This window comes from Macaca thibetana, chromosome 7 (genome assembly GCF_024542745.1).
Source record: "Macaca thibetana thibetana isolate TM-01 chromosome 7, ASM2454274v1, whole genome shotgun sequence".
Lineage (NCBI taxonomy): Eukaryota > Metazoa > Chordata > Mammalia > Primates > Cercopithecidae > Macaca > Macaca thibetana.
In genome coordinates, this window is record NC_065584.1 from 86566243 (window position 1) to 86593817 (window position 27575).

At 40.2% G+C, this 27575-nt stretch overlaps 1 protein-coding gene across 16 annotated transcripts in view; it reads left to right on the plus strand.

Annotated features, from left to right (window-relative positions):
- The window catches only part of HNRNPC (heterogeneous nuclear ribonucleoprotein C), a 62275-nt gene that overhangs the window by 19615 nt on the left and 15085 nt on the right, over positions 1 to 27575 (plus strand). For 9 of the 16 annotated variants that reach the window (XM_050796563.1, XM_050796564.1, XM_050796571.1 and 6 more), the window contains 3 exons: positions 18927 to 19203; positions 22323 to 22437; positions 23030 to 23077. In XM_050796563.1, the coding sequence (XP_050652520.1) occupies positions 18963 to 19203; positions 22323 to 22437; positions 23030 to 23077 (404 nt within the window). In that variant the 5' untranslated portion in view covers positions 18927 to 18962. The remainder of the gene's footprint in view (positions 1 to 18926; positions 19204 to 22322; positions 22438 to 23029; positions 23078 to 27575) is intronic. The other 7 variants (XM_050796572.1, XM_050796574.1, XM_050796579.1 and 4 more) reach the window with 1 other exon arrangement.

Sequence of the window (27575 nt, forward strand, 5' to 3'; positions counted from 1 at the left end):
ATTTAATAAGTTAAATATTTTAATACTAAACATATTTAGAGGCCTGGTGTGGTGGCTTATGCTTGTAATGCCAGCTCTTTGGGAGGCCGAGGCAGGCACATCACTTCCGGCCAGGAGTTCGAGACCAGCCTGGCCAACATGGCGAAATCCCGTCTCTACTAAGAATATAAAAAAATTACCCAGTTGGGTGGCACATGCCTGTAATCCCAGCTACTTGAGAGCCTGAGGCAGAAGGATCTCTTGAACTCGAGGCAGAGGTTGCGGTGAGCCAAGATCCTGCCACTGCACTCCAGCCTGGGTAACAGTGCGAGACTTAAAAACAACAACAAAAAAAGACCAACAAATCGATTTAGAATCAAAGTACTACCCTGAGAACTGAGTAAGGCATTCCCCAATGCTGCTTTATTTCTACGGGGATAGCATGGTTGGTCGTTTTGTTTATTTGTTCTTTTGCTAACATAGTAAGCAAATGGAATTTTGGAAGTGTTGTTTACTAAAGGTGGGTTTTGAAATTTTAAGAGTGGGGGTCTTATGGTTATACTCATTGGTGATAAAATCAAACCTTTTACTATTCTCAAATTTAGATACAATCTCCTGTTTTGACTGTTTAAGCGAATACTGTAGTAACTTTAAGTCACATATCCTTGTTAAAAATTATTCTGGGCTGCTAGATTATTTTGTTATACCTGTCTAAAATCTTTTATCCATAATTTAGAAATTTTAAATTCTCTGACAAAATTTTGCATTTGACACCAAGACTCATTTGGCAAAAAAACTGATCTCAACTGATGTGAGATTATGTATGTTCTATGTGTGACATTTAGTGAAAATTTATATGTAATGAAATTTATATGTAAAGAAATATTTGATGTCATAACTGTGCTCCCCCAGATGCTACTGGGGTATTGCATAGTATTTCTGAAATCTGAGACTATTTTTCCTAATACATGTCTTTTTATTTTGAGACGGAGTCTCTGCTGCTCAGGCTGGAGTGCAGTGGCGCAATCTTGGCTCACTGCAACCTCCACCTCCCGGGTCAAGGAGTCCTCCTCCTTCAGCCTCCCAAGTAGCTGGGATTACAGGCACCCACCACCACCACACTTGGCTAGATTTTGTATTTTTAGTAGAGACAGGGTTTCACCGTATTGGTCAGGCTGGTCTGGAACTCCTGACCTCAAGTTATCTGCCTGTCTCTGCCTCCTAAAGTGTTGGGAGTACAGGTTGTAATCTGGTCTCTTGTAAACAAGAGACCAGAGTAGACTTAAAGTATAGTTTGTTACAACTCATGCTTAGTCTGAGGTCACTGATAAAATTGAAACTTTATACAAGATAATAAGGAAATGAAGTCTTGTGAATGAATGTTGGCCCATTCTGTTCAGAAAATAGCCTGTGCTCCAGCATAGCATCATCACCATCTGGGAGCTACCTAGGAATAGAGTCTCACCCTGCCCCAGTAGTACCGATATGCACATTGAAAAGAACTAATCTAGAACACTTTTCACTCCCTTTTTATTATTTGGCTTGGGAATTGCAAATTTTGGTGGACTTTTTGGCAAGAGTGGTTTTTGATGTTTGTTGAGAATGTTGAAGACCACAGTGTAGTCACGGTTAATGTACGTTGGAAATAGTACAATATCAAAGATGACAGTTTATTTGCAAAATTTGAAATAATGACTTCTAAATTACAAATATAATTAACAAGTAACTTCAAAGCTGGCAGGCTCGAAATAACATGCTATTCTGAGATATATGCTTTGAATTATCTGAACTCTTTTTTTTTTTTTTTTTTGAGACGGAGTCTCGCTGTGTCTCCCAGGCTGGAGTGCAGTGGTGTGATGTCGGCTCACTGCAAGCTCCGCCTCCCGGGTTCACGCCATTCTCCCGCCTCAGCCTCCCAAGTAGCTGAGACTACAGGCGCCCGCCACCATGCCCGGCTAGTTTTTTGTATTTTTAGTAGAGACGGGGTTTCACCATGTTAGCCAGGATAGTCTCGATCTTCTGACCTCATGATCCACCCGCCTCGGCCTCCCAAAGTGCTGGGATTACAGGCTTGAGCCACCGCGCCCGGTCTATCTGAACTCTTAATGCAGATCATATTACATCTTGGCATAATATAACCATTCTTTAATTCTTGGTTATAAATGTTAAGATTAACATTCCACATACCTTGCAAACAAGGTAGATCTGTCATAGTTATGACAGTTTTTTTCTTTCAGTGTTTTAAGGAAAATACGTAAACATACAGAACAGTATAATGAATTCTTAAGATTCCTTCTACCATGATGGCCATGTTTCATTTTATTTTTTTGCTGAACCAGTTGCAAGGAAATTGCTGACTGAAGACAAAAGATCCCTAAGTATTTAAATGTGAATTTCTTTTTCTTTTCTTTTCTTTTTTTTTTTTTTGAGATGGAGTCTTGCTCTGTTGCCCACGCTGGATCTTGGCTCACTGCAACCTCTGCCTCCCGGGGTACAGTGATTCACCTGCTTCAGCCTCCCAAGTAGTTGGGACTATAGGTGTGCGCCACTACCCCCAGCTAATTTTTGTACTTTTTAGTGGATTTAGTATATAGGTAGTCACACTGACCATGCTGTTGTTTTCATTCACATAGATTATCAGTTATTTTAGAAATAGGAACTTCCTGTGTTTTATTATTTTTGCATGTTGCATGTTTTCTTGATGTTTCAGTACTCACTCGGTCAAGATTTATTGACCTTCCTGAAGTAATTTTGAAACATTAAATCTTAACCTAGGTAAAGCATTCTTTAAAGTATTCCTGATGTTTGTTGAATACTTACAGATTCTGGAACACTTTTCTTTAAAAAGTGTTTTCAAAACAGAAGGTGCTCCAGGTAAGAGTATGATGGACTTCTGTATCTTAACACCCCAAAATATTTTAATGATGGCACAGTTAAGTGTGAAGGTTGAGAATGTAGGGAGAAATTTTTATGTATCTTGGGACTTCCAATGGCTAATAGATCCCAAAATATGTAACATAATGTTCAGTGAATCTAGAGGTGCCCAATTCCTTTATTCTTTTTTTTTTTTTTTTTTTTTTTGAGATGCAGGTTCGCTCTTGTCCAGGCTGAAGTGCAGTGGCACAATCTAGGCTCACTGCAATCTGCGCTTCTCAGTTCAAGCAATCCTCCAGCCTCAGCCTCCCAAGTAGTTGGGATTACAGGCACGTGCCACCACACCAGGCTAATTTTTTTTTTTTTTTTTTTTTTTTTTTGTATTTTTAGTAGAGGTGGTGTTTCACCGTGTTGGTCCGGCTGGTCTCAAACTCCTGACCTCTGTTGATCCACCTGCCTCGGCCTTCCAAAGTGCTGGGATTACAGGCTTGAGCCAGTGTGCCCGGCTCCAATTCCTTAATTCTGTTTAGTTCTGAATTGCACTTGGGGAAGAGAAGGGCCCAATTTTTACTTAGAGTTTTGCAGAAAAGCTTTGCAGACTCTCAGTTATCTGTATATTATGATGACTTTCAGGGTGGCATTTTGTTATCTTTGCAGAAGAAAAATTACAAAAGCATTATGATTATTAGTGAAAAATGGAGAAAAATTTAAAGAACTCCAAACCCCATCCCATCCTTAGATGTCACCTTGGTATGTAATCGTCTAGATAACTTGTGCATGTTTTGGTTATGCTTCTCCACGTCAGTGTCACATGTCATTTAAATTGTATTCCATTGGATTGGTGCACTGAAGTAATTTGTACTCATTCATTGTCAGGCACTTGTTTTCTACTTTTTCACTGTTAATGTGTTCACACCATTGTTTCTTTCAGATGAATTCTCAAAGGTAAAATTACTGAGTAAATACGCAGTTTTAAAACTTTTGATGAAATAATCCCGTTTTCTGGAAATGCAGTATGAGTTCATATGGACCATTTGTTTTGACCATTGCTTGCAGTAGATACTGTAAAAATGTGTTAGCTTGTTTGGTAGGTGGAACATGGTACTTGGTTTAATTGATATTTCCTTGATAGTGTTAATCTTTTTAATCTTTATATACCTTTAGTATTGTTAATAACCTGTTTGTGTCCTTGAGCCATTTTTGTTGGTCTGTACCAATAATAGTAAATAATAACAGTAGTAGCAGCAGCACTTGATATGTGCCAGGCAACATCATTTCCAGTGTTTTGTGTACCTTGTTTCATTTATGCTTCATTCCTATCCTGTGAGACAAATACTATCAATTATACTCATTTTACAGTTAAGGAGCCTGAATTTCAAAGAGATTGACTTCCCAGAGAAAGTGCATGCCTCTAGCAAGTTGTTGATCTTGAAACACATGTGTCTAGGCTGGTTGCAGTGGCTCATGCCTGTAATCCCAGCCTTTTGGAAGGCTGAAGTGGGGAGATACTTGAATCCAGGCATTTGAGACCAGCTGGGCAACATGGCAAAACCCTGTCTGTACTAAAAGTATAACAAAGATAGCTGGGCGTTATTTTATTTTTAAATTTTGTGGAGATGAGGTCTTGCTGCGTTGTTGGCCAGGCTGGTCTCTAACTCCTGGGCTCAAGCGGTCTCCCACCTCAGCCTCAAAGTTTTTTATGTTTATGCTCTAAATTTTAAATGAAATGTGACCTTGTGTTAAGGGTCAACTGTAAATAAAACAATCCTTATTTATCAGTGTAATCCTAACCTCTATGTTTTGACAACTCTTGTTGGACTTTTTACGTTAAGTACAAGGCTTAGCAGTTCATATTTCATCCTCTTCTACCTAGTTCATAATCACTAAAGATCACATTTTAAATCACTAAAGATCCCATTTTCACTAACATTAGGTTTGGTCATGGTGGACGTGGCTTGAATTTGTGAGGGTACTTTTTTTTGTTGGTTATTTTTTTGTTTTTTGAGATGCAGTATTAACTCCATCGCCCAGTGCAATGGCGTAATCTTGGCTCACTGCAACCTCCGCCTCCCATGTTCTAGCGATTCTTTCTCATGCCTCAGCCTCTCAAGTAGCTGGCATTACTGGCACTTGCCACCATGCTTGGCTAATTGTGTTTTTGTATTTTTAGTAGAGATGGGGTTTCACCATGTTGGCCAACCTGGTCTTGAACTCCTGGCCTCAAGTGATCCACTGGCCTCAACCTCCCAAAGTGCTGGGATTACAGGTGTGAGGCACCACACCCGGCCAAGGATAGGTCTCTTTTTATCTACTTTGTCAGTTTACTTTCTTTTGGAAATATGAGTTACCTAAAATTTTGACTTATTTTTTTGAACATACTTGGTTGTGTTAAAAACTAAACCAGAGTATAACTTTTCAGGGTACAAAAAAAGTTTGTGTTGAAGGAAAATTGGGTAATGATGAGACTTATGAGGTTATGTCCTATTAGTGAAGGATACATAATTGAGAGGGGTTGTTTATACTTTACAGCAAAATCAAAGGCTGAAATTTTCTTAATGCTGGAGCTATGTGTGATCTGTAGTGATTAAGAACTAGGTAGAAGAGGATGAAATAAGAACTGCTAAGCAAGCCGTGTACTTAATGTAAAAAGTCCAGCAAACGAGTTGTCAAAACATAGAGGTTAGGATTACATTGATAAATAAGAATTGTTTTATTTACAGTTGACACTTAACAACAAGCAGTGTTGAGGCACCAGCTGCCCGCACCCCCTCAAAAATAAAAAATCCACATATTACTTTGGACTCTCCAAAAACTAGTGATGAGCTACTGCTGCATAGAAGCCTTACTGATAAACAGTTAACACAGATTCTGTATATTATGCATTATATATTGTATTCTTACAAGAAAGTGAGCTAGTGAAAAGAAAATAGGAGCAGAAGATATATTGACTTTGTTAAGTAGAAGTAAATCATCACAAATGTCTTCCTCATTGTCTTCACATTGAGTAGGCTAAGGGGAAGATAAAGGCTTGGTCTTGCTGTCTTGGATGGTTTAGGCAGAAGAAAATCCATGTATAAACCCATATTGTTCAAGGGTCAGTTGTAATTGATTCTGTATGCGTTGACAGTGCCATAAGCAAGCAGAAAAGTAGCATCTAGATAGCATCCAGACTATTCCATTCTTTTCCAAGGGAAATGAAAATTTGGAGTACTGTGTTAAAGGGAAATTGGCAGACTAAGTTTTGTTATAAGGCATCATTTCTTTATTATTATTATTATATATTTTTTTATTTGAGATGGAGTCTTGCTCCATCTCCCAGGCTGGAGTGCAGTGGTGTGATCTCCGGCTCACTGCAAGCTCCGCCTCCCGGGTTCACGCCATTTTCCAGCCTCAGACTCCCAAGTAGCTGGGACTACAGGTACCCGCCAGCATGCCCGGCTCATTTTTTGTTTTTGTATTTTTAGTAGAGATGGGGTGTCACCGTGTTAGCCAGGTTGGTCTTGATCTCCTGACCTCATGATCTGCCAACCTCGACCTCCCAGAGTGCTGGGGTTATAGGCGTGAATCACCGCGCCCGGCCTATAAGGCATTTATTTTCATAGATGGTTAGGATAGGGAAGAGTTGGAATGAAATGTTTTGTCAAAGAAAAATAAAGAGCCATGTGCTGCAGAGATGTTTTGGTGGATGACAGGCCACATATATTATGGCCCATTAAGATTATAATGGAGCAGGCCAGGTGTGGTGGTTCACGCCTGTAATCCCAGCACTTTGGGAGGCCGAGGCAAGCAGATCACCACAGGTCAGAAATTCAAGAGCAGCCTGGCCAACATGGTGAAACCCTGTAGCCAGGCGTGGTGGCGTACATCTGTGTTCTCAGCTACTCAGAAGGCTGAGGCAGGAAAATCGCTTGAACCAAGGAAGTGGAGGTTGTAGTGAGCCGAGATTATGCCACTGCACTCCAGTCTGGATGACAGAGGGAGACTCCGTCTCAAAAAAACAAAAAAGTAAAAGAGATTATAGTGGAGCTGAAAAATTCCTGTTGCCTAGTGACATCTTACTGATCCTGAACATCTATAGGCTTAGGCTAATGTTTACGTGTTAGTTTTTTCAAAGTAAAAATGTTACAGTGAACTAAATAAGGGTAGTATATAAAAGAAAAATTTGTTTTATAAACGTTAGTGTAGCCTTAAGTGTACCATGTTTATAAAGTCTACAGTAGTGTATGGTAATGTCTTAGGGCTTCAAACCCACCACTCAGTACCAGTCACCCAGAGCAAAGTTCAGTCCTGAAAGCTCCATTCATGCTAAGTGCCTTATGTAGGTATACCATTTTTGAAACCTTTTCTCTTTTTTTTTTTTGGTTTTTTGAGACAGAGTCTTGCTCTGTCACCAGGCGCTGGAGTGTGGTGGTGTGATCTTGGCTCACTGCAACCTCCACCTCGGGGGTTCAAGTGATTCTCCTGCCTCAGCCTCCTGAGTAGCTGGGATTATGGGCATGCACCACCACACTTGGCTAATTTTTATGTTAGGTGAGATGGGGTTTTACCATGTTGGCCAGGCTGATCTTAAACTCCTGGCCTCAAGTGATCCACCCGCCTCGGCCTCCCAAAGTTCTGGGATTACAGGCGTGAGCCACCGTGCCCAGCCTGTTTTTGAAATCTTTTGTATTGTATTTTTACTATACCTTTTCTTTTTTGAAGTGCACAAATACATTGTGTTAGAACTTAGACTCAGCCCTTGTTTATCTCTTTCGGTTTTTTTTTTTTGACGGAGTCTCACACTGTCTCCCAGGCTGGAGTGCAGTGGCGTGATCTTGGCTCAGCTCAACGTTTGCCTCCAGGATTCAAGCGATTCGCCTGCCTCAGTCTCCTCAGTAGCTGGGACTACAGGCGCACGCCACCATGCCTGGCTAATTTTTGTTATTTTAGTAGAGACGGGATTTCACCATATTGGTCTGGCTGGTCTCAAACTCCATGTTGGGATCACGGGTGTGAGCCACCGTGCCCGGCCTGTGTCAGAACTTCTTACAGTGTTCAGTGCATGCTATGTAAGTTTGTATTCTGGGAGCAATAGTCTATATGATACAAGCTAGGTGTGTGGTAGGCTATACCATCTAGCTTGGTATTGGGTAAGTACACTCTTATGCCATTGCCACAGTGACAAAATTGCATGACGATACAGTTCTGATGCATATCACTGTCATTAAGCAATGTGTGATTAATTAATTGGCTTACTAATGAATGTAATTCAAAGAAGAGAGCTAAGGGAAGAATTAGGAGTCAACTATGATTTAGAATTGCATATCATTAAATTGTGAGTTCTCCGACGTTGATGGCAATTCAAAAGCTCCACCATTGGTGAGAAAGGGGACGAGGTCAGCGGATCACCTGAGGTCAGGAGTTGGAGACCAGCCATGGTCAACATGGTGAAACCCCGTCTCTACTAAAAATACAAGAAATAATCCAGACGTGATGGCGGGCGCCCGTAATCCCAGCTATGCTGGAGGTGGGAGTTGCAGTGAGCCGAGATCGCAACATTGCAATCCAGCCTGGGCAACAAGAGCTAAGCTGCAGGAAACATGCAGATAAAAATAGTATTTACTCATTTACTTATGTCATCAGCACTCAGAGGTAACCACCATCAACATTTTTATGTTTTGTTCTAGTCCTCTGTCATATAGCTACAGGTATATATATATATGTGTGTGTGTGTGTGTGTGCGTGCGTGTGTGTGTGTGTGTGTGTATTTTACTAAGATGTAATTATTATGGTGTTTGAACCTCTACGTGGTAGATGTTTTCCAGTCACTAAGTATTCCACCGCGTTTTTGTTTAATGACTGTCAAGTATCTTTTGTCACAGATTTATAAAAGATTACATTTTCTGTTCCAAGTAAACATGGGAGTACTTGAATATCCTCAGTTGCTTAATGAATACAGATAGAGGGACGTACCTTCTCATTGCTTGATAATTCTTATTGAGAATTTTCAAATGAACCTACAAAACATGTACTGGTTTACTTAGTTAAAACAATGGAAATACCAGTTTCTTTTCCTTCACCTCATTGTATGATCACTATTACATAAGCAGATTTGACAGAAAAAAAAGATGTAAAAAAAAAAAGATGTACTTTTCTTTGGGAATTTGGTAAAGAGTGCAATCTGGTATGTGTCATTTTTGAAAATGCTATATATAGCATCTTAAGAAAACTTTTGAACAGATAATATATACGTACATAGAATAAGCCATTCCTGTTTAAGCCCCACTCTTCGGATAGCAACTGCCATGTTTGCTCTCTACACTTACTGTTCTCCTGAATGATTTCAAAGTTTGCTGACATGATACTTCAGCAAACATGATACACACTGAAGTTAGGAGCTTCTGTGTGTGGCTGCATCTCCTGAGAATAAAGGAAATATATGCCACCAAAATATTCTCAAAACAATAATATCAATTCAGTAATTTAAAAATTCATAGTAAAATTATTTAGATAAAAATGTCTCTTTTCCCTAGTCTAAAATTCATCACACTGCCCATCTCCCACCTCCCCTTTTTTTGAGACAATGAGGTGGCTCAATCTCGACTCATTGCAGCCTCCACCTCTAGGGTTCAAGCAATTCTCCTGCCTCAGCCTCCCTAGTAGCTGGGACTACAGATATGTGCCACCACAGTCAGCTTATCTTTGTATTGTTAGTAGAGATGGAGTTTCACCATGTTGGCCAGGCTGGCACTGCTTTTTTAATCTAGAAAAAGGCCCCTAGTTTTTATTTTTTGAGATGTCCAAACCAGTTGTATTGTGCTTTCTCACAAACTTGAAATTGTCTGATTGTTTCCCCCTTATACAGATTCTAGAATTCTTGCTGAGAATAATGTGTAGGTGATAATGCGTGTTTAAGTGTGTCACATCAGGAGGCATGCAATGTTAGGTTGTCCTACAACTTTCTAAGTTTGATCCTTTAGTTTAGGTTGTGACCTCCAGGTCTTCATTGTAAAGGTACGTTTACCCCCTATGTAATTATAGTGTAATCTGTTCTCAAATCCTGTACTCCACTCACCAAGTTTTACCTGGTGCTTTTAGCATACATTGACAGTAGACTCATCTGTTAAATTGGTATAATCCTCACCAATGTGTGATAGATTTTAAATAATGAGTCTTAACATCTTTTTTTTTTTTTTTTTTTTTAAGACGGAGTCTTGCACCGTCAACCAGTCTGGAGTGCAATGACGTGATCTAGGCTCACTGCAACCTCTACCTCCTGGGTTCAAGCAATTCTCCTGGCTCAGCCTCTAGAGTAGCTGGGATTACAGGCATCCGACACCACACCGAGCTAATTTTCTGTATTTTTAATAGAGATTGGGTTTCACTATGTTGGCCAGTCTGGTCTCGAACTCCTGACCTTGTAATCTTCCAACCTTGGCCTCCCAAAGTGCTGGGATTACAGGTGTGAACGACCTTACCAGGTCCCACACCTTTTAAGTTATTATTATATACCATAATTATAATGTTTATGATCCATTTGTTTGGATTTCCTGCCATTTTTAAATTTTGTTACTCTTCCTTTTGAGAATTAAGTTTTATTTCATTTGGGTTTTGACCTTTGCACATACAGTTTTTTTGCATGATCCATTTGTATTTATATTAGGATTTAGAGTGAGGTTAGTTCCAATTTTTGAATAAGATGGCTACCTAGTAGTACCATGTATTGAATTACTCATTTCCCCCCCATGACTTACAAGGTCTTAGGTATTCTTAGTTCTAATAAACATAGCAGTTAGCATAATGTTATCTAAAAGTAGCCAACTTTGTTTCTTCATAGGCTGAAAATGTCTTAGTAATATCACCAGGTACTACTGTTTTCTCAGAGATTTCTCACAGTATATACCTTGAGATACTGTTTTTGATTAAATGAGCCAATGATTCTTGGCAGTGCAGCAAATTAAAATGCACATATTTTTCCAAGCATTGTTGGCCTCTGAAGAGACCAGACCAAGGGGAAATAGTTGAAAGCAGTAAAGATCCATAGGAAGCAGGGTACAAAAATGGTGACAAGAGACAGAAAGTAATGTGGGATAGGGTAGCTGGACCTAAATAGGCCAAATAAGAGTTGAAGTGTGTTAAACAACTTAGATCAAATGATGATGATACAAGTATGCAGAGGAATTTATAGTATCCAAAGAGTATTCAGAAATTTAAGGAATTGTGAATGACTGAAAACTTTGGAATACAGAATATTTAGTAATCCTTTTAGAAAATTGACAACTTGGCTGGGCGCGGTGGCTCAAGCTTGTAATCCCAGCACTTTGGGAGGCCGAGACGGGCGGATCACGAGGTCAGGAGATCGAGACCATCCTGGCTAACACGGTGAAACCCCGTCTCTACTTAAAAAAAAAAAAAAATACAAAAAACTAGCCGGGCAAGGTGGCGGGTGCCTGTAGTCGCAGCTACTCGGGAGGCTGAGGCAGGAGAATGGCGTAAACCCGGGAGGCGGAGCTTGCAGTGAGCTGAGATCCGGCCACTGCACTCCAGCCTGGGTGACAGAGTGAGACTCCTCTCAAAAAAAAAAAAAAAAAAAAAAAAAGAAAAAAAAGAATTGACAACTCATTGCTGCCATCTAGTGTCACTTTTGTCTTTGAAATTCTGCAAAGAAGGTAAATTCTACATATAGCATATTTAGTACATGGAATTGGCATTTAATTTGAATTGAATGCAGGGACTAGTTTAGGGGTTTTTTTTGTTTTTTTTTTGTTTGTTTGTTTGTTTGTTTTTTAAAGGAGTCTTGCTGTGTTGCCCAGGTTGGTGTGCAGTGGTGCAGTCTCGGCTCACTGCTGCCTCTGCCTCCTGGTTTCAGGCAGTTCTTTCTGCCTCAGCCTCCTGAGTAGTTGGGATTACAGGCGCCTGCCACCACCACGTTTTGTCTTTTTAGTAGAGACAGGGTTTCACCACGTTGGTTTTGAATTCCTGACCTCATGATCTGCCTGCCTTGGCCTCCCAGAGTGCTGGGATTACAGGCGTGAGCCACTGCACCTGGCCTAGTTTAGGTTTTAAGATATAGTAATAAAGGAAATTGTAAGGCAGGATTCTGAATTTCCTAATCTGAGGTAATATATATTTTCTTTTGTGTCTAATATGAGATAATATCTGGTAGGTGAAAGTGACAGCATCTTTAATTTTTTTTTCCTGGACCAATGGATAATGGGTTTTAAGTATAATGTGATTAACCTGTGTGGAGAGGTGGCCAGGGCTTGCTGAAATAAATGCCCAGTAGAAACATCTTGTACTTTAACTTTTGTACTTTTGCGCTAAATAAGCGTACTTTAACTTTTGTACTTTTGCACTAAATAAGCCAAGATATACTGAAAACAGTTGGATTGAGTGGCGCTGATCTCCTATGCCCCAAACTCTATCAAAGCTGGCATACAGTGCCCAGATAAAAAAGCAAGGTAGCTGAAGGCTTGACTCGGTATTTAAATTCATTTTGGCTCAGCTCTCAGTGGATACCAGGACTGTCATAACCTGTTTGTGGACCACTTGAACCTTATTTAATGTAAAAAATCTTCAGGTAATGCAAACTGCCGTATCTTTTCCAAGTAGAATTGAATTACTTGAGATTTAAAGTCAATGTAATGGAAATGGAGTATTTTTATAAATATTTTTTTCAAATTTTTTGCTAGATTGACAATCCAAGATTGGTTTGCCTCCATTAAAAGGGTGAAGAGGCATGATAGCACCTCACTGTTAGAATGAACAGTTGGAAATAAAATTGACTTTGGCTTATATCCCAACCTAGATAGAGTTTTTACTCATTTTTTGCTTTTAAGCTGTGGCTGGGATGGTGAGAGTGTGAGTAGAGACAAATTTCTGTATTCAGGAAATTCTTGTCCTTACCACTACTATTAAAATCTCAGATTGCTTATATATATATATATGTGTGTGTGTGTGTGTGTGTGTATATATTTTTTTGAGACGGAGTCTTCGCTCTGTCGCCCAGGCTGGAGTGCAGTGACCAGATCAGGATCTCAGCTCACTGCAAGCTCCGCCTCCCGGGTTTATGCCATTCTCATGCCTTAGCCTCCCGAGTAGCTGGGACTACAGGCGCCCGCTACCTTGCTTGGCTAGTTTTTTGTATTTTTTTTAGTAGAGACGGGGTTTCACCGTGTTAGCCAGGATGGTCTCGATCTCCTGACCTCGTGATCTGCCCGTCTTGGCCTCCCAAAGTGCTGGGATTACAGGCTTGAGCCACTGCGCCCGGCCAGATTGCTTATATTGCTTTAGGATAGAGCATGTGATAAAACAGACAAGCATATCAGACAAAAACACAGGTTTTTGGGCCGTAGAGATAACTTAGTATTCCTGGTTTTGACTTTTCTAAATAAAACAGGTCTTTGGTGATGCTTTGATTAAAAACAGTAATAAGAACGTGTAATGAAAGTATAGTGTATAATACACAAACACATTTGTCCATGTGTATAATAGAAATTTGAGCACTACCACTATTTTTCCTCTTTTTTTAATCCTTTTGCTTTTTCTCTTTGAGACACGCAGTCTCACATGGTTGTCCAGGCTGGAGTGCAGTGGCATGATCTCGGCTCGCTGCAACCTCCACCTCTCGGGTTCAAGGGATTTTTCCTGTTTCAGCCTCCCAAGTAGCTGGGATCACAGGCACCCACCACCACACTCAACTAGTTTTTAGTTGAGACTGGGTTACACCATGTTGCCCAGGCTGGTCTCAAACTCCTGGCCTCAGGTGATTTGCTCGCCTCAGCCTCCCAAACTGCTGGGATTACAGGTGTGAGCCACCGTGGCTGGCCTAATTTAGGTTTCTAAAGTCTATCCTTTTCATGACAGAGCTCTTGTGTATTATTCAGTGTTGAGTTTAAGAAAGAAATAGCACTTAAGGTTCTCATTTGTTGAGGAAGTTTTTTTTTTTTTTGAGACGGACTCTCACTCTGTCACCCAGACTGGAGTGCAGTGGCGCTGTCTCTGCTGACTGCACCACCGCCTCCTGGGTTTAAGCAATTTTCCTGCCTCAGCCTCCCGAGCAGCTGGGACTACAGGTGTGTGCCACTATGCCCTGCTAATTTTCATATTTTTAGTAGAGACGGGGTTTCACCATGTTAGCCAGGATAGCGTCGTTCTGACCTCATGATCCGCCCCCCTCGGCCTCCCAAAGTGCCTGGCCGGAATGTGACTAGACTTCACTTTTGAAGTATTTAACCTTCTGATTTACAAATAATGGAAGCTGGAATATTTGAACTGTATGTTTGTTTGTTTTTGAGACAGAGTCTCTCTCTGTTGCCTAGGCTGGAGTGCACTAGCACGATCTCGGCTCACTGCAACCTCTGCCTCCCGTGTTCAAGCAGTTCTCCTGTCTCAGCCTCCCAAGTAGCTGGGACTACAGGTGTAGGCCACGATGTATAGCTGAATTTTGTATTTTTAGTTTCACCATGTTGGCCAGAGTGACCTTGAACTCCTGACCTCACATGAACTGCCTGTATCCCAAAGTGCTGGGATTACTGGTGTGAGCCACCTCACCCGGCTTGGAATATGTGAACTGTAAATTCATGAATCGGACATGCTAGTCTCCATCAAGATTTCAGGTTTTTTGAGACGAAGTTTCCCTCTGTCGCCCAGGCTGGAGTACAGTGGTGCAATCTTGACTCAATGGTACCTCCACCCTCCGGGTTCAAGTGGTTTTCCTGCTTCAGCCTCCCGAGTAGCTTGGACTACAGGCATGTGCCACCACGCCTGGCTAATTTTTGTATTTTTAGTAGAGTCAGGGTTTCACCATGTTGGCCAGGATAGTCTTGATCTCTTGACCTCATGAGCCGCACGCCTTGCCCTCCCGAAGTGCTGGGATTACAGGCCTGAACCACTGAACCCAGGCCCAGATTTCTTTTTTTCTTTTTTTCTTTCTTTTTCGAGACGGAGTCTCGCTCTGTCGCCCAGGCTGGAGTGCAGTGGCGCAATCCCGGCTCACTGCAAGCTCCGCCTCCCGGGTTCACGCCATTCTCCTGCCTCAGCCTCCTGAGTAGCTGGGACTACAGGTGCCCGCCACCACGCCCGGCTAATTTTTTTGTATTTTTAGTAGAGACGGGGTTTCATGGTGTTAGCCAGGATGGTCTCGATCTCCTGACCTCGTGATCCGCCCGCCTCGGCCTCCCAAAGTGCTGGGATTACAGGCGTGAGCCACCGCGCCCGGCCCCAGATTTCTTAATGTTAAATCTAGTTTATGTAAATTAATGTCACTTTATTATTTAACAGCATTATTCGACTGTTACACACGAGTAGATGGTGATAGAGAAGGATCCCTGGGTTAGCTTGCATTATAAAAAAAAAATTTTAGACCCCTTCAACTAGAAGAAGGGGGGAATAAGGTAATAACGGGCATTGACCTCAAAATATTTCAGTATATACAGGTACATTCTACTATATTGTACTACTATAAAAGGATGCTGGCAACCTGTTACATGAAAGAACTGAGGGACTGTTCTTAGGATTTCTAACAGCAGTCTGCATAACATGTGGTGCTCGAGAAACCACACCATACCACCTACAGAGAAATGGTATTGTTTAAGCATCAATGACAACACAAAAAGGTATTGCCACTTATAGGACAATGTAGTCTTGCCAAAATATTGCAGATGAGGCTGAATAAGCCTTCGGTCCCAGCTGCCACTTTCAGGAATTAAGAATATGTGGAATTGTACCAAGAGTATCAATTCTGGAAAATACAGACTGGGAAACAACAGGTCAATACCCTGGATTCTTAAACAGATAAATTTTAACCTAATGCAATTGAAGTGGGACTTATCTACAAAAATGCCTTAAATGCATCACATTTATTTTTTTGGGAAGACAAGAATGTCTACAGTTACACATTTAGGCATTAGAATTATTTTACAAGTAAGAAAGTACTAGTAAAGTCAGAATGATTATTACTTTTTGGTGAAAGGAAGAGGGATTGGCAGTGGAATTGGCCACGCAGGGTTTGTTTAGTTATGAGGCTTTACAGGGACGCAACTGCTCTTGCACCTTCACACATTTTTATTGAAGTTCCTTGTGCTCACCCACTATTGGAGCAGGTAAAACTTACAAGTTTTAACTGCTTTTCTAAAATTTCTTGCTTTTCAGGAAATACCTGCTGGTTATTTTGGTATTGTATTTCTAAGTATTTTATTCTCCAAGTTGCTTATTTTTTATTTCTCCCAGTCAGTGAAACCATATATGCTGGCTGTAGGATTATTTTTTATTTCTCCCAGTCAGTGAAACCATAAATGCTGTCTGTAGGGTAGTGATTTTGCCATCTTGAGTCTTCTGTTGGGAGTCAGATTCAAAAACTGCTCTGCTCTTGCTGCCCCTTTCCAGGAATCCCAGTTCTTTTCCAGTACTCCTACAGTCAGTGAAACCATATAAGCTGGCTTGCCTTTACTGCCTTGAATTTTGGAATTTTGTTGTAAATGCTGTCTGTAGGATAGTGATTTTGCCATCTTGAGTCTTCTGTTGGGAGTCAGATTCAAAAACAGCTCTGCTCTTGCTGCCCCTTTCCAAGAATCCCAGTTCTTTTCCAGTAGTTTCTTTGTGTTTCAGTATTGGCTATCCTCCTCCCTTTATGGAAATTTCACCTGTATCGTACCTTAAAATTTTGAGGTGGGATGAAGCGTGACTGGACATCATTTGGTTATTTCTAAAACTTCGGGAAATCTATCTCTTCCATAAAATTGGACATAGCGCTACCACTAATTTAAGGAAGCTCTCAGGACAGTCTTTGTTATTATTTGTCGCCTGGATTTTCCCGGAATGTGGTACTCAGCACGTGGTTAGTAAATATTTGACCCCCAAAACAAATGAGTGACTGTTCATTCCTTAGGAGGATATGTTACTAAGAGTGGAATTAATCGGTATTTGTGAGTACATCTGTCTTTACTGTTGCCTCCATCTTGAATTTAAATCCTCATAGTAAGTATGGGTATTAATTTTAGGCAACCTTTGAAAGTTGGGATTATTATATTTTTAAAAATAAGTAGTTCATCATTTTTGTAGCAGATTTAATAACCAGACCATAAACAAAATGAGAAATCATATCCTTAAACTCAGAGATAACAACCATTGCTAGAATCCTTTTACTTGTATGCCTGGATGCTTTTCTACCGAGCTTTTCCTGTGTGGATCTTTGAGAGAATTAAGCCCTGATACACTTGAAAAATGCCGTGGGGTATGAATTCCATACATCTTGATTAGTTCTAGGTATGTACTCAGATTTGTGAAAATTGAGAAAATGGTCATTTAGATCCATTTTTGTCTGTGGTGCCAGAGGGTACCCCTTTCAGTCACATCGATATTTTTTTGCGAATGTCCATTTGGAACATTGGACTGTGGTGTGATGGGTTTTTTCCCTTAGGTTCAGTATTCTGTGGTAGCTTATGGAGCCCCTCACCCCTGGTAATTTCTTCTCATTAAAACTATGGAGATTATATTTCCTGTTGGTATACCTATTGTTTGTGAAAAATAGTTGCTTAAAACCAGATTGTTTCTCCACTTGTAGTAATAGCAAATATTGTAAACCAGCAGTAGTATCTGAAACCAGTTAGGCCTTAATGCAGATTTTTGTTTTAATTCCTCTTTTTAGTGTCCTCAGACTTTCTGGCATACTTAAGAGCTGAAAGATTGTTGATGAATTTCAGTGGCTACTGTTTGTTAATTTTTATTGCTTAGTCTTAAAATCTTAAAATATTAAGAACTTTTTGTAAAGATATACTTTAGAAAGTAACATAAAGACAGACGAATTTCAGAAAGATTTGGAAGGAAGTGAAGTTTTGTTGGAGCTTTTAAATCAGTACTGCCTGTTAAATGACTGTATTAAGCATCAGAATGGTAGGAGTCATGTATAAATGAAATGGTGTTAGTACTACCTGTTTTTATGTACATGTATGTATACATTAGACATTTTTACATCATCCATAAGAACTAGTTTGTCTGATTCACTTGAGGATTGGAAGGATAACAAATACTGGAATATTTTGAGATTCATCGGAACCTTTCAAAGGGATGAAGGGGAAATCTTAAGAATGTTTTTAAGTCTTGTTCAAGATAGGGGGTTGGAGTGGGAAGAGGCAGGAAACAATGCTGAACGAATGAAATAAAACATTTTCACTTATACAGGACCTGAGATGGTATTGTGAATCTTCATTTTGTTATGATAGTATTGAGCCTCCATCACATATGTAAAGACAGATAATTTTTGGTTTTAAATAATTTGTGGAAAGTTGTGTATTTTTCTTTAGTTCCCCGATCCTTAATTTGATTCATGCCGTGTTCCACTGGCTAGTTTTATCATCATCACCATCCGATATTATTAAATGTCCTATATTTTAGGTTATATAAAAAGTAGCCTTGGAGTCATTGCAGTCTGTAAAAAAATGGTATTGATACTTACGTATCTAAAGCATCCTGCAATTAATTGAAGTATCTGGAAATAGGCATTTCCAGTATAAATGAATTGATTCTGTTTATTGCCTTTTGAAGAAAATTATACTTAATGGGTAAGTGTAAGCTATCCATATTAATCTAGCTAATGAATGGCTTGGGACAGAAGTTGACATTTGCTATGCTGTGTGTATATATACAGAACCGGTAAAACTCAATAAAAGCAGCGTGAATCAAGATTATTGATGGCAGGGAATAGTTAGCATGACCTGTAATGTGAAAAACAGCAGAAACTGGTGTCAGAGAATTTAGGCAGTTCTAATTTGCTTGAGTTATTAGAGGAGGGCCACTTGGAATTATGTCCAAGGAAATTATACTGCCAATGACCTGCCAGGGAAAATTTTTTTTTCCTGATAATTGAGAGTTTAGTGCCGCTGAAATAGAATGAAGAGGAAGAAGTTGAATTTCTAGAACATATTCAGAGGCTGGAGTCTCTGAATTTATTAGTAAATACATAATGCTGTGAGTCCCTTTAAGTTGCTTGATACTCTGGGCAGTTAACAGTGTTTCAGAGTGAGAGTGGAGAATGTTTTATCAAGGCATATTGTTTTTAGCATCTGTTCACCTGAATACTTTTTTTTGCTTTACAGTTTTCAGCTTTGTGAGAAACCTTATCATCAAACACAATGGCCAGCAACGTTACCAACAAGACAGATCCTCGCTCCATGAACTCCCGTGTGTTCATTGGGAATCTCAACACTCTTGTGGTCAAGAAATCTGATGTGGAGGCAATCTTTTCGAAGTATGGCAAAATTGTGGGCTGCTCTGTTCATAAGGGCTTTGCCTTCGTTCAATATGTTAATGAGAGAAATGCCCGGGCTGCTGTAGCAGGAGAGGATGGCAGAATGATTGCTGGCCAGGTTTTAGGTAAGGTCTCCATTAAGTTAATTTTTTCATTGATGATCAGGCCTGAGTTTTTCGATTCATGTTTTTTTGTTTTTGTTTTTGTTGTTTTTTATGTCTGTAAAACTGACAGCCTGAGATATTCTGGATATTGTGCCTATTCAGTCTAATAAAAATACATTAGGCTTATAGTTATAATTGGCTAAGTAAAGGATATTCTTCATTGTACCATTTTGTGTAGTAGAGACAGGACAACTCTCATTTGGCAGTTGTGAGTAGGGCGACCTGGGAATGACACTTCACAGTGTTAAAATGTTGCCTAAATGGTTATATCCTCCCCACAGCAGACTGGTGGACCCCTCTAGTGTTGTTGACTGCTTGTCTCCTCATTGGGGTTTCGCTCCATTGTTGGGCCAGTTGCAGTTTGGCTCAGTCTTAGATTTTCTTGTCTTTTCAAATGTAATGACACCTCAGAGTACTACTTATGATTTGGTTTATTCAAGCCAGAATGCAGCGTCCACATGTTTATTTGATTAGTTGTACTAGATGTCTGTTTTAACTCCCCATTTTATGTGTACTTTGTGCCTCAGTTTCAAAATAATCATACCTGTGTTTTTACAAAGTTAAGATGATTATTTTCAATTTTATATTTGTGGTTTTATTCTTTGTATACATTCTACTATGTCTGTTGACTCAGCACTATAGGTTAGAGTTACATGAAACAATTCTCTGATAATGTTATGTAACCAACCAGATACACAATTTGGGTCTATTTCATTGTTTTTACATCTTACTGGATTGCATTTTCAGAAATTCTATCTTTAGTTTTAAAACACTATATGGTTTCAAAGTCAGAATTGTAAATGAGGTTAACATACCAAAACCTGAAGGTTATTCATGTAATGGTGTTCAGCAAATAGACAGTACATTCAATTTTTTTTTTTTTTTTTGAGACAGTCTAGTTCTGTCGCCTAGGCTTGAGTGCAGTGGTGCAGTCTTGACTCATTGCAACCTCAGCCTCCCAGGTTGAAGCGATTGTCCTGTTTCAGCCTCCCGAGTAGCTGGTACTACAGGAGTGCACCACCACACCTGGCTAATTTTTGTATTTTTTGGTAGATACGAGGTTTAACCATGTTGGCCGAGCTGGTCTTCACCTCTTGACCTCAGGTGATTCTCCCGCCTCTGCCTCCCAAAGTGCTGGGATTACAGGCGTGAGCCCCTGTACCTGGCCTCAGGCGGTTTTCAGTTGTTCATTTGATGAGCTGCTTTTGTATAAAAAGGTAAGATATAAAGGATTAAGTTTAAGATATGCACGTTTGGCGAGGTGCAGTGGCTGATGCCTGTAATCCCAGCATCTTGGGAGGCGTAGTTGTGCTGGTCATGAGGTCAGGAGATGGAGACCATCCTGGCTAACACCGGGAAAAGCCGTCTCTACTAAGAATACAAAAAATCAGCAGGCCGTGGTGGTGGGCGCCGGTAATCCAAGCCATTGAGGCAGGAGAATTGTTTGAACCCGGGAGCCGTGATTGCACTCCAGCATGGGCAACAGGGCAAGACTCCGTCTAAAAATATATATATATATATGGAATTTGTATATTTTGGGGCATGTGTGTATTAAAATGAGACTAATTTTAAAGCAGTATATATGAAAATGGAGGTATTGTTGACTGAGTGCTTTAGCACGACTGGGAAGTTAAAAAACTGAATTGGCTTTCTGACATGGGGTTTTTAGAACAAGGAGAAGATGAATTCTTGTTTGGAAGGTCATGGGTGGCAGGGTAGGTAGCTGGGCTTACGTGTTACAAATTGTATTTGAAAACTAGGGTTGTTTCCCTTTGCTTTTTAATTTTTTTGATATATGTAAAGGTTATTTAAGCAACTTATGAATTATTCAGAAAGCAGTTGTTAACCCCGGATGTTTTACATGCAGTACAGCTAATCCTTACTTATAAGGGAAATCTGAAGTTGCCTTTGAGGATGATTTGAGGGTGTCACACTGCACTATATTGTTTTGTGGATTGGCGTATATTTTAATATATTTGTAATAATTCGGAATGAACTGAACCATTCTTGGAAAGGTAACCATTGATAGTTACTGAGTGAACAGTCAGTGCCTTGAATGGGGAGAGTTGAGTTAAAGTGGGATCTGAGGGTGGAGAGTACCAAAGACAGACTTAATGTTATGTCTCAGGAACACTTTAGTGGTACAGAACAGAGTGCAAATACATAGAAGATGAAGTCTTAGCCTTGTAAAAATTTATGAGCCTTTTTAATATTAAAAGGAGAGATGAAGCTCAGCATGGTAGCTCACACCTGTAATTCCAGCACTTTGGGAGGTCAAGGCAGATCACTTGACCCCAAGAGTTCGTCCCTATGAAAAACAGAAAAATTGGCCGGGCGCGGTGGCTCAAGCCTGTAATCCCAGCACTTTGGGAGGCTGAGATGGGCGGATCACAAGGTCAGGAGATCGAGACCATCCTGGCTAACCCGGTGAAACCCCGTCTCTACTAAAAAATACAAAAAACTAGCCGGGCGAGGTGGCGGGCGCCTGTAGTCCCAGCTACTCGGGAGGCTGAGGCAGGAGAATGGCGTGAACCTGAAAGGCGGAGCTTGCAGTGAGCTGAGATCCGGCTACTGCACTCCAGTTTGGGCGACAGAGCGAGACTCCATCTCAAAAAAAAAAAAAGAAAAAGAAAAACAGAAAAATTAGCCAGCCTTGGTGGTGCCTGCTACTTGGATGGGAGGATCACCCAAGCTTTGGAGGTCTAGGCTGTATTGAGCCATTATTGCATCACTGCACTCCAGCTTGTATGACAGTGAGACCCTCTCTTAAATAAAATAAAAAAAAATAGGAAAGATGAGTTGTTTTGTTTCATATTTTCTAATTTTTATGTCTGTGATTTTCTAAACTTTGTATTTGCTGGGCATGGTGGTGCCCGCTTGTAGTCATAGTTACTCTTGAGGCTGAGGCAGGAGAATCCCTTGAACCGGGCAGTGGAGGTTTCCGTGAGCCTAGATGGCACCATTGCACTCCAGCCTGGGCGACAAAGCGAAACTATGTCTCAAAAATAAAAAAATTAACTTTGTAGTTTGTTTTACCTGGATACAAAGTTGTCACTAAAATTTTTGCTTTTGTTTTTCAGATATTAACCTGGCTGCAGAGCCAAAAGTGAACCGAGGAAAAGCAGGTGTGAAACGATCTGCAGCGGAGATGTACGGGTCAGTAACAGAACACCCTTCTCCGTCCCCTCTACTCAGGTCCGGAAACTTTATTATTTATAACTGCATTGTGTCCATCAGTGGGCATCTTCTCTATCTGTTTTCTGGATGTGGGGAGGGTTAAGTGTACTGTGTTTTATCTGTGTATAAATAAGGTTTCATTATTTTTGTGTTAATATGTCTCTCTTTTGCCCTAGAGAAAATTACTAGAGAATTAAAAATCCCTGAGGTTTTTGCTATTGATGTTTAGGAGTAGTTTGATATTTATAGCATAGTCTGAAATACTTCTACAGGATCGTTGAGCTTCTAAGACACCAGAGAGTAAGAGAGGGAAGAAGTGTGGTATAAGAATGTTTAGTTTACCATTCTGTTTTTCAGTGTTCAGTTTAACTATGTCGTATGTGGAAATCTTAGTGAATTTTAACCTGAATTACCAATTTGACCACTACATTTCCAGTGGTCTAAGGTGATTGGAATTGAGTGATTTATTGTATGAATGATTGGGGATCATTCAGTGCTAATCTTGTTGATCTATCTGTTGTGGTTTATTTGGCATGGTTCTCCCCTCACCTGATGTTGTGAATTAGTAGCAATGTTTCCAAATTAACCCTTTTCGGTATTTATTTTTCAGCTCCTCTTTTGACTTGGACTATGACTTTCAACGGGACTATTATGATAGGTATGTTAAAAGTGTTTTGCCTTTGCTAAACAGCTATTAATGAGAACCATTTTGTTTTTCTAGTTTGTGGTGATGAACATCAAAGATGTTTCCAAAATACTCCCTTTCCTCCAAAAGAAAAAAATAACCTTAAGTAGATTATTAGGTAGGGTGATAATGATTTTAATGCATTATTTCATAATGCCTGTTTCTACTAAAAATACAAAAGAATTCGCTGAGTGTGGTGACTAGGGACTGGGTTATGGGTGGCTTTGGGTAATAGATTTAGAACTGATGATAGCAAATACTAAACAGGAAATAGAATGATGTGCTTGAGTGTTACCACATTGACAATCTGATATCAGTCTCAGTTAACATGAAGTAAATGTTAGACTTACTTGGCTTGTCGTGTTTAAACTCATGCAGTATATGTAAGTATATGGAGCAAACTATTATATGCAATACACTTTAAAAATGCAATATATAAAGCGCATTACTTTATATGAAGCATAGTACTACTATTTGTCTTAGAATACCAGTATTCTAATCATTAGTATTTTAATGTTATTGCTGTATATAACAATTCTGTCTCTGATTTTGGAGTAAAAATTACTGATTGACAAATGCTTAACGTTTGAACTGAGTTAATCAGTCATGCATGGGAGTTGTGTAGAGGAATCAAGTCAGCTGTTAAATACCATAGAGTATACACTGAAAATGTCAGACATGAAAGTATACACTTTCTGTTTGAGAAATAACGTCATAGAATATGGCAGGTAGTCATTAAAAGGCCAGAAGAGTAAGGCCTGAAAAAGAATTTAAATCCAGATTGTAAAGGGCCTTGAATGCCCTATTAAGATGGTGCGGTTGAGCATACTTAATGCATCATCAAAATGTTTTTTTTTTTTATTTGACATTAGCGGTTTCCTCAGATTGTTGTTGTTGTTTTTTTTTGAAGATGGACTCTTGCTCTTGTCACCCAGGCTGGAGTGAAGTGGCGTGATTTTGGCTCACTGCAACGTCCGCCTCCTCGGTTCAAGCTATTCTCCTGCCTCAGCCTCCCAAGTAGCTGGGGTTACAGGCATGCACCACCACTCCCAGCTAATTTTTGTATTTTTAGTAGAGACTGGGTTTTACCATGTTGACCAGGCTGTCTCGATCTACTGAACTCAGGTGATTAACTCACCTTGGCCTCCCAAAGTGCTGGGATTACAAGTGTGAGCCACTGTGCCCGGCCATTTCCTCAGATTTTTACAGTTATGTGTGAACATTTTGAAAACTAAGGAGTTTTATAATTCTTCATTTTTATTTTTGTTGAAATTTTTGAAATTCTTAAAAATTGGCCGGGCATGGTGGGTCACACCTGTAATCCCAGCACGTTGTGAGGCCAAGGCTGGTGGATCACGGCGTCAGGAGCTCAAGACCAGCCTGGCCAATATGGTGGAACCCTGTCTCTACTAAAAAATAAAAAATTAGCTGGGCGTGGTAGCGTGCACCTATAGTCCCAGCTACTCAGGAGGATGATGCAGGAGAATCGCTTGATCCCGGGAGATGGAGGTTTCAGTGAGCTGAGATCGCGCCACTGCACTCCAGCCTAGGTGACAGAGTGAGACTCGGTCTCAAAAAATAAAATAAGAATCAATGCAGAACTTCCAGTTGAAAATAAATCAGGACTTTTCTTTACTAATGAACTAAACACATTTATTCCTGAGATTGCAGTTTTTTGAATTTTTGCAATCAGGCCTTGATAATGCAGACCTAACGCAGTAGGGTATAAATAACTCCAACAAGCTTAGCATTCCAGTAATGGAACACTAGGCATAAATGGGTTATTGGTCAGGTGTCTTGAAGGCACTGAAACTCAGTGAGTTTGTCTAAAGCATCTGCCCTTTATCCTTCCTGCACATGGTAATTGCTTGACCACATTTAAAACATACTCATGCCAACTTCTCCTGTAGGGATTCTTAAATAACTGGTCTTTTGCAGACTTTCTTAAGTACTAGAATATTTTTCAGTGCTTTCTGTGCATTCTTTTGTCCAGTCAGAGTTGAGAATCATTGTTGCAAAGAGTACGGAAGTGGTTGTATTTCTGTGTATTATTATCCTATTTCTTTGTCATAGCTCAATTCAGACCAATTTAATAAACTCACACTTTGTGGGTATAATTTCAGGGATGTCATGGACTGTCAGTTGATGTTTTAAATTATGAGTGTATCAAGTTTTAGCAGTATACGGTGGCAGTCTTCTCATTAAACAGTTCACGTTAAGAACTCTTTTCTTGGCAAGGCACATTGTGAATAAGAATGTTTTTGAAAATTTGGGGACTTTGGAAAACATTAGTTGAGAAAATGAGATACATACTGCAGGGAATCTAAAGAAATCACATGTTTGCAGAAATGTCTTCACATTTCTTACCAATGCCATTGGGTCTTAAATTGGTGACCTCTTCAGTTTTTCAATAGACAAAAATATATTAGGTTGGAGCAAACGTAATTCCGGTTTTGACATTTCTTTGAACGGTAAAAAGCAAAACCGCAATTATTTTTGCCCCAGCTGATGCTAGTAGTTACTGTTGATATATTGCTGCATATTGTGTGTCAGTGAAAAGTAATGTCTTCTTTTGTTCTATTGAGTTCTATTGAGTGTCAATGAAAAGTAATGTCTTATTTTGTTCTAATGTCAGCTTTTAACGTCTAACTTTGTTCTAATGTCAGCTAGTAGATAATGATAACTGGTAACTAGTGGAGCAACTAGGTAATAGCTGGGAAAGAGCTGACTTTTATAGTACTGAGATCTTTGTCGGGAAAATGAATTTTAGGAGGTGTCCACATGAAGGGAACTTACTCAAGTTGGGTTGGAGAATTGAGTCCATGTCTTATAGGATAGATGTTAATGAAGGTGAAAGGAGGAGGAGTGTTTGGTTAGTGGGGAGAGGGGCAGATACAGGAGTTATTTGCTGGTTTGGAAAACATTAGGTCAGTTTGGACCTGAGAAATAGGTTGGGTATAACCTGGTATAACAACTTAGAAAAATGGTATTAATATCTTCTCAGAAGTCATTCTGAAGATTCATCTTCATAAGGTTTAGAGGTTTATTCTAAATGGTAACATAGTGATACTGCATTGACTATGTTAAATTGTTTAATAAAAGAAGATGGGAAATTGGCTCAGAGGTGTTTGAAAGCTCTGGGTCTTCCTACTCAAATGGGAGTAAAAATCAGTGTCCAGGAGGTTTTCTTTCTTCCTTTTTTTTTTTTTTGAGATGGAGCCGTACTCTGGCACTTAGGCTGGAGTGCAGTGGGTTGATCTCGGCTTTCTGCAACCTCTGCCTCCTCCTGGGTTCAAGTGATTCTCCTGCTTCAGTCTCCCAGGTAGCTGGGATTATAGGTGTGCACCTCTACACACAACTAATTTTTGTATTTTCAACTGATTTTTGTCTTTTCAGTGGAGACTGTTGCTCCACGTTGGCCAGGCTGGTCTTGACCTCTTGACCTCAGGTGGTCCACCCGCCTGGGCTCAAGAGATCTTCCTGCCTTGGCCACGCAAAGTGCTGAGATGACACGTGTGAACCACTGCACCCCACCCTCTTTTAATATTACTCATTTGAAGGCACTGGTTTTGTTTTGTGAAAAGTGTTGTAATAAAAGTGAATTTGTTTTTTTGTTTTTTTGTTTTTGTTTTTTTTTGAGACGGAGCCTCGCTCTGTCGCCCAGGCTGGAGTGCAGTGGCCGGATCTCAGCTCACTGCAAGCTCCGCCTCCCGGGTTTACGCCATTCTCCTGCCTCAGCCTCCCGAGTAGCTGGGACTAGAGGCGCCTGCCACCTCGACCGGCTAGGTTTTTGTATTTTTTAGTAGAGACGGAGTTTCACTGTGTTAGCCAGGATGGTCTCGATCTCCTGACCTCGTGATCCGCCCGTCTCGGCCTCCCAAAGTGCTGGGATTACAGGCTTGAGCCACAGCGCCTGGCATAAAAGTGAATTTTTATCACGATGTTGGGAATGCACAAGTATTCAAAGCGATAGTTACTGAGGAGTCTTAAAGTAAGATTGGGAAGTACTCTAAAAATAGATCTTTTAAGCAAGATTGGGAAGTACTCTAAAAATATATCTAAAAATAGATCTGGCATGTACATGAAATTGACGTTCGTCAACAGCTACCCTGGCACTATGCTTTTTTTTTGTTTCTGAAACGGAGTCTCATGCTGTCGCCTGGGCTAGAATGCAGTGGTGCGATCTCGGTTCACTGCAACCTCCGCCTCCCGGGTTCTCGCGATTCTACTGCCTCAGCCTCCCGAGTAGCTGGGATTACAGGTGCACACCATCACACCTGGCTAATTTTTTGTATTATTAGTAGAGATGGGGTTTTACTATGTTGGCCAGACTGATCTCGAACTCCTGACCTGTCTTCATGATCCACTCACCTTGGCCTCCCAAAGTGCTGGGATTACAGGTGTGAGCCACTGTGCCTGGCCAAACCTGGCACTATTCTTTAAAAAATTCTCATAAAAGGCTTGATATATA